Source organism: Thalassophryne amazonica, chromosome 18 (assembly GCF_902500255.1).
Source record: "Thalassophryne amazonica chromosome 18, fThaAma1.1, whole genome shotgun sequence".
Taxonomy (NCBI): domain Eukaryota; kingdom Metazoa; phylum Chordata; class Actinopteri; order Batrachoidiformes; family Batrachoididae; genus Thalassophryne; species Thalassophryne amazonica.
In genome coordinates, this window is record NC_047120.1 from 58,611,457 (window position 1) to 58,621,833 (window position 10,377).

General features: G+C 43.3%; 1 protein-coding gene across 2 annotated transcripts in view; it reads left to right on the forward strand.

The window, feature by feature from the left end:
- Positions 1–1,947: 1,947 nt before the first annotated feature.
- fscn2b (fascin actin-bundling protein 2b, retinal) overlaps positions 1,948–10,377 on the forward strand; it is a 33,884-nt gene continuing 25,454 nt past the window's right edge. The window contains exons 1-3 of one of the 2 annotated variants that reach the window (XM_034194173.1): positions 1,948–2,244; positions 2,470–2,643; positions 4,414–5,140. In XM_034194173.1, coding sequence (XP_034050064.1) covers positions 2,551–2,643; positions 4,414–5,140 — 820 coding nt within the window. In that variant the 5' untranslated portion in view covers positions 1,948–2,244; positions 2,470–2,550. Of the gene's footprint in view, positions 2,245–2,265; positions 2,644–4,413; positions 5,141–10,377 lie in introns of those variants that run through there. The other variant, XM_034194174.1, reaches the window with a different exon arrangement.

Here is a 10,377-nt window from a genome sequence, read left to right on the forward strand (position 1 = left end):
GGTGTTTTCAACAGGCAAACTCAGAGAAAATGATTAATATGCTACGGAATAATTATTTTATATATGCAGCACCCAGCGCACAAATCGCTTGGTGGCATCGTCACGACAAAGTGCGCAACAGTTTTAATTTCAATTTATTTTCATTTATATAGCGCCAAATCACAACAAAGTTGCCTCAAAGCGCTTCACACAAGTAAGATCTAACCTTACCAACCCCCAGAGCAAGCACACAGGCGACAGTGGTAAGGAAAAACTCTCTCTGAGGAAGAAACCTCAAGCAGACCAGACTCTTAGGGGTGACCCTCTGCTTGGGCTATGCTACAGACACAAATTCCAAAACAATCCACAAAACAAATATACAGGAAATGCTTCCAGTAACCAGGACAGGCGGGTTTCAGGAACAGATACCACACCCATATCTGGATGGGTCCGGTACGTAGGGTTTAATTAGGTCATCTAGGTAGGGAGGTGCCAGTCCGTGAACAATTTTATAGGGTAGTAGCAGAACCTTAAAATCTGATCTCACTGGGACAGGAAGCCAGTGAAGGGATGCCAAAATGGGTGACAGTGCGGAGCCAAAATGCGTGTAAGTGTCAAGGCACCTTTATTTCCTCTTCACGGCACATTTTTGCATAGATGCGAGTGCGACTAATACTCCGGTATGACTTATAGGTTGGAAAATACGGTATATAAAATGTTTACTTAAGGCAGTGGTTTATATATTGTCCTAGTCTGTGATTTTTTTATTTATTTTTTTTAGCCACAGTAGCTTCACAATGATACAACAGCATAAACCTTAATAAAATATACTACTGAGCCTTACAGATCCAAACCAGTAAAGTCTGCACTTTTGAACAGCGTGACATCTGTTTAATGTTCACACGCTCAGGGACGACGTCATGATCTGCATTTGTGTTGACCATATTTTGTGTAAAGTCAAGCAGTTCAACTCTGGGTCACATGAGTAAATCTTTGGGTGGGGGCTGTTTACCACAACCTCCGACCCACCCTGCAGCCCGTTCGTGACCTTTAAGTGTTTGTATGTGTGTGTGTGCTGACAACACGTGTGTTGCTGTAGTGTTGCGAGTCTGCGCATATGTATGTTTATTGCCTGTGACAAACGTCCGTGAGAAGCCTGCTCCAAGATTAGCCAGGTTGAGATGATTGGGTTGAAAATTCAGCGGATTCAGAAACAGACCCGTCTGTTTACCCTCCAAAGAGGACATAAGGCTAGACTGATTACACGGGAGGACATACATCCCATATGCTGATTGGCTTGTAACTGTAGTGTTTACAACACTCACCATCTCCGTTCCCTTTAATTCTCTCTCACATTCAGAGGAAAAGTCCAACTCCATCTCCCCATTTTCCCAGTGAGGTTGCAATCAGAGAAGGTGTGTAACCAAATCCCCGAGCATGGGCAGGTAAGTGGAGCTGGACTTGGGCAACTGCCCCAAAGGCACGGGGGGGGCTCTGGTTACACGCCACCTTTATGTGTCACAGAAAGAGGTGAAGAGCTGAGCTGAGGATAAAGAACGCAGGCAGAGAAAGGCAGAAGGACACACACATGGCAGGTAAGAGAAAGGGAGACAGATATGGAGAGAACGGGAGGAAAATGCAGAAGGGAGAGGCCTAAGATTACAGGACGGGCGAGCTTTTGTTGCAGACTCCGGTCGTGATGGAAAAGAAAGACAAATGTGTGCGTGACCTTCCAACTGGAATTGCAGATGATCTATGATATGAGGAAGACTTCAAGAAAAGGAAGGTGAAGAAGAAGAAGAAAAGGTTCAATATCTGCGGAAAGAAAGGTGCAAAACGCTAACGAAGGTGCAAAACCGAAATCCAAGGGAAGTGTAGTTTGGAAGCACCTGGTTAGTGAACCAGCAGAGTCAGCCAGAGAACAACAAGGGTGAGGCCGGGTGAGACAGGAGTGAGGGAGGTGGGGGGGTGACTGCAGAAGAGATAAGCCATCAAGAGCAAAATGAGAGCGGTTGACGCCAGAGTCCGGACTGAAGACAGATCAAGGTTGACTCCAGTCTTTGCTGCCACTAACTTGATTAGCTTCAGGCTGGAGGGCAACTGGGAAACCCGATCAAACGGACCTGCGAGCAAGCAAGAGAGATTAGCTTGAGGGAGAAGAGAAGGGGGGAGCCAGAATTACGGCGCATGGTGAAAGAACCCTCTTAAATCTGGAAGCTGCAATTACAGCCACAAAAACTGCAGAGAGGAAGCCACAAAACCACAGTAAGTAAATCAGGAGGCCGCGGCTGGAAAAATATATAACAAAGACGAGGGCGGGAGTAAGGAATTTGTGGTTTGGGGGAGTGCTTTATACGCTGTGCCTTAATGAATTGATTTCCTGTCTTTAAGCCTTCCTTGTTTCATCGTTCACCATGACATCACCGCCTTCCTTCTTCCTCACATGCATCCCACCTTTTCTATCCTTCCTCTCTTCTGCACCCACTTCAGGTTTCAACCTCCATTTCCAATCTCCTTCCCTGTCTCACACCTTGTTCTCTGGCTCTCTCACCCTTCTGACTGCAGGCGAAGATGCCTGCTAATGGGAACCAACCGTTGAAGTTGCAGTTTGGTTTGATCAACTACGAAGGTCGCTACCTGACTGCTGAGACCTTTGGCTTCAAGGTACAGAAAGGACGCGCATACTGAGCAAAATGTTTAACACAAACTCCAGTGGGATTTTTGCAGACATGTTCTTACAGACTTGATACTGCAAATCCAAATCTTCTGAAATGTTGTTGTAGTGGAGTGTTCTGGATCGACAAAACTGGTTAGTTGTATGAATCACATTTTCACTGACTGAGGCGACACTCTGGTTTGTGCAGGCGGCGTAGGAGTGAGGCAGAAGTGCTGTTGTAGGTGGTCATAATGTCGAGTTTCGCAGGTTATCCTCATGAAATATTTGTAGTAAAATGTACGAAAAGTAATGTGCAAAACGTGGTATATGTATCCTATGTATTTATTAGCCAGCAGGCTTTGACGATGTCATCAAAAACAAGATTGCAAATTTCTCATCCCCCCCCCAAACAAAATACACTGACATTTATCTTGTTATTACTGTTATTCTAACCCCAACCCTAAATTTAACCAAAACCAAGTCTAGCTTGCATACTGCAAGTTTCTTCCCCAGTCAGGGGCACCACTAGGGATTTTGGGCCCCATGAAAAGAAGTTTTACTGCCCCCCCCATATTATTTTGTCAGTATTATAATTGTATTGGGGGCCCCTGTCAATCATGGACCCCTAGACTTCTTCTCCTTATTCTCCCCTTTTCGGCACCCCTGTCCCCAGTAGTCATGTCCCATGCTGATTTATTGGTGGGGCCCCCCGTGTGTCTGCAATCTGCACCATTGTAACACATCAGGGCCCCCAAAGGTGGTGCAGTGCTGCTGAATTTGGTGAGCGAGCTGAAATGGTATTACTCTGGCTCCCACTCACTGTGAGGTGTATTTGAAGATTATCAGCTTAACTCCAACCAAAATGCAAGCGTACATTTCTGAAAGTTAAATGCAAAACACACATTGCATGAAATATTGTGTTTTCATTTTCGTATATTACATGGCATGATATGTTGTTGTGATACAAATCCAATACTGGAAAATTCATTATTTATCCCCTATTGCTCCCGGTGTGTAGTGAACATCTTGTATGGCAGCACCCTGACATCAGGGTGAATGTGAGGCATTATTGTAAAGCGTTTTGAGTGTCTGATGCAGGTGGAAAAGTGCTATATAAATGCAGTCCATTTATTTACTGACACTGATAATCTGATACCTTCTTCCCAATCTTCAAAAAAGAATCAGATGTATAATAGCAGACTTGGATTGGATTTATTTTTTAATTTACGATTTCTGATTCAACAGTTTTGGCCACTAACAGGCCCATATCAATCAAAAATACTGGGTTTTCACATGCATGATGCTTTCTTCTGCTTGTGTCATCGATTCGATACCACATCCAAATCATGAACACATTAACACAGATTGTTCATTCAATCTGCCGCTGTGACATTCCACCAGTCATTTCCCTTTCATTTGGATGCACGTGTAAACACTGCTAGAATTTGAAACATGACGCAGTATATATATATATATATATAAAAAAATCCAACCCTAATTATTTATTCATTAAATATCAAGAAATTGGACAACAAGCAATACACAAATGCAAGAAAACCAGCATATTGTAAAAATGACCTTACTGGCATGAAAAAAAAAAAAAGATTTTTAAGGATTCTCAATGCATCAAATCTTTAACCTTCCCCAGTATACTGACATATTTATACTGCTGCATTGCATCTTTTGCTCACTAAATTAACTGACACTGTACTTTGAGCTTTGTTATATTATATCAGAGAACCTTGATGACTTGAGCTGTTATTGCCCTTATTATTCAGGTGAACGCATCAGCACCCAGTCTGAAGAAGAAGCAGATATGGATGCTCGAGCAGGACTCACAGGATGCCCAGGTCATCTACTTGCGCAGCCACCTGGGCCGCTACCTTGCCTCCGATAAGGACGGCAAGGTCATGTGCGAGGCCAGCGAGCGCAATTCAGACTGCCGTTTCCTCATCGTGGCTCAGTCAGACGGCCGCTGGGCGTTGCAGTCTGAGCAGTACCTCCGCTTCTTCGGTGGCTCCCGTGATTATCTTTCCTGCTTCGCCCAGGTGATTACAGATGCTGAGCTTTGGGCGATGCACCTGGCGCTCCACCCGCAGGCCAATCTGCTGTCTGTGGCCCGGAAGCGTTATGCCCACTTTTCCACGGAGGACGGGGAGATCGCTGTAGATCTCAACATTCCTTGGGGTGTGGGGGCGCTCCTGACCCTCGTCTATCTGGATGGGAAATACTGCCTGAAGACCTGCGACAGCAGCTTCCTCAGCAATGATGGGAAGCTCTTGACAGAGAGTGGGCGATCCACAGCATACACGCTGGAGCTGAAGTGTGGGAAGGTGGCCTTTAAAGACTGTGAGGGGAAGTACCTGTCTCCAATGGGGCCTACAGGCACCCTGAGGTCTGGTCGATGTTCCAAGCCAGGCAAAGATGAACTGTTTGACCTAGTAGAAAGTCACCCACAAGTGGTTTTGATGGCCGCCAACGGCCGATATGTCTCTATAAGACAAGGTAGGTACCCCAACAGAAAGTATATATGGTAAACAATGTGATATTTGTCCTTTTGCATGCAGTTTTCTCCACAAAGTCTGATTTAATCGACAGGCCTTGCATTTCCTTGAGAGTGGTCACATGTCTTTAGCTGACATGAAATGACCTCCACCCATGCATAATGAAGTAGAAGGACAACAACAACTACAGTACTTGTAATTGCAAAGACTGTGCTAAATACACACTGTGCACTGATACACCCCGAGACAGCTGAGCTTACAATACACAGGACGTGCTTTAACTAGCGGACCTGCTGAATATGCATGGCTGAGGAACAGACCCCTCTCAGATGAATGGCAGCCGATTAGAGATGCATGGTAATTATGGGTAATGTAGTACAGGGTCAAACCTTTTGAGGAAAGAGGCCAATGTGGGAGACTGTTGGCTTTATCTGGAAGATTTGAGCCGTCAGTTTTATAGCGCCACCTGCTGATTTAGCCTAAATTCTTTGAGTTATTTTGTAAAATAAGAATTGTGTTGTGCATTTTAGTCAATAATAAACTTTCTGGCTACATTTGCCATTGAATATAACAGACATAATAAGGGGCGTGTAACAGGATACAATTAAACTTTTATTGTCTATCATAATTGATTTTTGATCATTTACATTGCATTTAAAATACATTTGTGGTTGTGCTGCATAGCAACAGTAACACATGGGACGGAAACAGCTGTGTCTAAAGTTTTATATGTACACTTACTTCCATATAATGGAATTATTCTTCAGAGTTACAACAGTGATGTTTGAATTTGGCTGGCATGCAGCCATACATAACGTCATATTATTATAGTGGAGCAGAGAAATATAACAATTGTTCATTTCTGGAAACAAGCACCAAAATACACCTTAAACATTACTCTTTTGTAAAAGCACATTAGCTACCTAAATGTTCAATAGGGAGCCAGGTAGGGGTCAACTGAAGAATTACATAGGGGTCAAAATTTAAAAATGCTCCAATCATGTTGAAAACTATAACACATTATTTGTCTGATCATGAAGATTCCAAAAGGGTATAGTTTGGACTGTCTATGACTGAATGTTATGGAGTTATGGGGTAAAAACAGCAAGAATGGTGACAAAGGTCAATTTCAGTTTGTACAGGGGTCAAAAGTTAAAGTTGCTCCAATTTTGGTAAAAAGTGGTGCAAACTATTGGTTGCGTTGATAGGATTAGCAAATTGAATAGTTCTGTGTTGAATGCTTGGTCTGTAAGGTAAAGGTCAAACAATGTCCACGTCCATTGGATTCTATGTGACATATGTTGCCCTGTAACATGACAACTACGAGGTCTGTTAGAAAAGTATCCGACCTTTTTTTTTTTTTTTCAAAAACCTGATGGATTTGAATCACGTGTGCTTGCATGAACCAACCTTGAACCTTCATGCGCATGCATGATTTCACGCCTGTCGGTTGCGTCATTTGCATGTAAGCAGGCTTTGTGTGAGGATGGGTGGAGTCTCTCGTCGTTTTTTTCTTTGCAAGGAAATGGTGGAACGACTGGAGCAGCGTGACTGCATCAAATTTTGCCACAAACTGGGCAATAGCCAGGTGGAAAAAATTTGGATTATTCAGATGGCTTTCGGTGATGATCCTCTGGGCATCACACAGATTAAGGAGCAGTACAACCGGTTTAAAGACGGCCGCACAACGGTGGAGGGCGCGCCGATCGGCATCAACACGCTGAAACGACCGGATCATTTCCAAAGTGAACGCTGTGGTGATGCGGGACTGTCGTGTAATTATCCGAGAAATTGCGGAAGAGGTGGACATCAGCACTTTTTCAGCACATTCCATTGTGAAAGAAGATTTTTCCATGAAAAGAGCGGCGGCGAAATTCATCGGCACAAAGCTGATGGCGCAGCAACAGCGCCTCCGTGATGAAGCCTCACAGGGCATGCCCTGACATGTCCAGCTTGTCCACAATTTCTCGGATAGTCACATGACTGAAAAGCCACCGAAAGCCGTCTGAATCTTCCGAATGGTTGACGAGCTGGGCATGTTACAACATGGCCGCCGTCTTTAAACCGGTTGTACCGCTCCTTAATCTGTGTGATGCCCAGAGGATCGTCACCGAAAGCCATCTGAATAATCCGAATGGTTTCCACCTGGCTATTGCCCAGTTTGTGGCAAAATTTGACACAGTCGCGCTGCTCCAGTCGTTCCGCCATTTCCTTGCAAAGAAAAAACGACGAGAGACTCCACCCATCCTCACACAAAGGCTGCTTACAAGCAAATGATCCAACCGAAAGGCATGAAAAAAATCACGCATGCGCACGAAGAAACAAGGTTGGCTCAAGCAAGCACACGTGATTCAAATCCATCAGGTTTTTGAAAAATAAAAAGGTCGGATACTTTTCATATACACATATATATATATATATATATATATATATATATATATATACACATATATATATATATATATATATATATATATATATATAAACACACACATATATATACACACATATATATATATACATATACTCAACAAAAATATAAACGCAACATTTTGGTTTTGCTCCCATTTTGTATGAGATGAACTCAAAGATCTAAAACTTTTTCCACATACACAATATCACCATTTCCCTCAGATATTGTTCACAAACCAGTCTAAATCTGTGATAGTGAGCACTTCTCCTTTGCTGAGATAATCCATCCCACCTCACAGGTGTGCCATATCAAGATGCTGATTAGTGCACAGGTGTGCCTTAGACTGCCCACAATAAAAGGCCACTCTGAAAGGTGCAGTTTTATCACACAGCACAATGCCACAGATGTTGCAAGATTTGAGGGAGCGTGCAATTGGCATGCTGACAGCAGGAATGTCAACCAGAGCTGTTGCTCGTGTATTGAATGTTCATTTCTCTACCATAAGCCGTCTCCAAAGGCGTTTCAGAGAATTTGGCAGTACATCCAACCAGCCTCACAACCGCAGACCACGTGTAACCACACCAGCCCAAGACCTCCACATCCAGCATGTTCACCTCCAAGATCGTCTGAGACCAGCCACTCGGACAGCTGCGGAAACAATCGGTTTGCATAACCAAAGAATTTCTGCACAAACTGTCAGAAACCGTCTCAGGGAAGCTCATCTGCATGCTCGTCGTCCGCATCGGGGTCTCGACCTGACTCCAGTTTGTCGTCGTAACCGACTTGAGTGGGCAAATGCTCACATTCGCTGGCATTTGGCACGTTGGAGAGGTGTTCTCTTCACGGATGAATCCCGGTTCACACTGTCCAGGGCAGATGGCAGACAGCGTGTGTGGCGTCGTGTGGGTGAGCGGTTTTCTGATGTCAATGTTGTGGATCGAGTGGCCCATGGTGGCGGTGGAGTTATGGTATGGGCAGGCGTCTGTTATGGACGAAGAACATAGGTGCATTTTATTGATGGCATTTTGAATGCACAGAGATACCGTGACGAGATCCTGAGGCCCATTGTTGTGCCATACATCCAAGAACATCACCTCATGTTGCAGCAGGATAATGCACGGCCCCATGTTGGAAAGGATCTGTACACAATTCTTGGAAGCTGAAAATGTCCCAGTTCTTGCATGGCCGGCATACTCACCGGACATGTCACCCATTGAGCATGTTTGGGATGCTCTGGACCGGCGTATACGACAGCGTGTACCAGTTCCTGCCAATATCCAGCAACTTCGCACAGCCATTGAAGAGGAGTGGACCAACATTCCACAGGCCACAATTGACAACCTGATCAACTCTATGCGAAGGAGATGTGTTGCACTGCATGAGGCAAATGGTGGTCACACCAGATACTGACTGGTATCCCCCCCAATAAAACAAAACTGCACCTTTCAGAGTGGCCTTTTATTGTGGACAGTCTAAGGCACACCTGTGCACTAATCATGGTGTCTAATCAGCATCTTGATATGGCACACCTGTGAGGTGGGATGGATTATCTCAGCAAAGGAGAAGTGCTCACTATCACAGATTTAGACTGGTTTGTGAACAATATTTGAGGGAAATGGTGATATTGTGTATGTGGAAAAAGTTTTAGATCTTTGAGTTCATCTCATACAAAATGGGAGCAAAACCAAAAGTGTTGCGTTTATATTTTGTTGAGTGTATATATACTTACTATTCATCACTAATTGAAGAAAATAAGAACAACCTCAGGTTTCTTTTCAGCACTGTAGCCACTGACAAAGAGTCAGAGCTCTACTGAGCCGAGTATTCCTTTAACTTTAACTAGTAATGACTTCATGACTTTCTTTGCAAATAAAATTTTAACTATTACAGAAAAAAATTATTCCTAACCATCCCAAAGACATATCTTTATGTTCGGCTGCCTTCAGTAATGCTGGTATTTGGCTAGACTCTTTCTCTCTGATTGTTCTGTCTGAGTTATTTTCATTAGTTAATTCCTCCAAACCATCAACATGTCTATTAGACCCCATTCCTACCAGGCTGCTCAAGGAAGCCCTACATAATTAATGCTTCGATCTTAAATATGATCAATCTATCTTTATTAGTTGGCTATGTACCACAGGCTTTTAAGGTGGCAGTAATTAAACCATTACTTAAAAAGCCATCACTTGACCCAGCTATCTTAGCTAATTATAGGCCAATCTCCAACCTTCCTTTTCTCTCAAAAATTCTTGAAAGGGTAGTTGTAAAACAGCTAACTGATCATCTGCAGAGGAATGGTCTATTTGAAGAGTTTCAGTCAGGTTTCAGAATTCATCATAGTACAGAAACAGCATTAGTGAAGGTTACAAATGATCTTCTTATGGCCTCAGACAGTGGACTCATCTCTGTGCTTGTCCTGTTAGACCTCAGTGCTGCTTTTGATACTGTTGACCATAAAATTTTATTAGAGATTAGCGCATGCCATAGGTATTAAAGGCACTGCAGTGCAGTGGTTTGAATCATATTTATCTAATAGATTACAATTTGTTCATGTAAATCGGGAATCTTCTTCACAGACTAAGGTTAATTATGGAGTTCCACAAGGTTCTGTGCTAGGACCAATTTTATTCACTTTATACATGCTTCCCTTAGGCAGTATTATTAGAAAGCATTGCTTAAATTTTCATAGTTACACAGATGATACCCAGCTTTATCTATCCATGAAGCCAGAGGACACACACCAATTAGTTAAACTGTAGGAATGTCTTACAGACATAAAGACATGGATGACCTCTAATTTCCTGCTTTAAATTCAGATACAACTG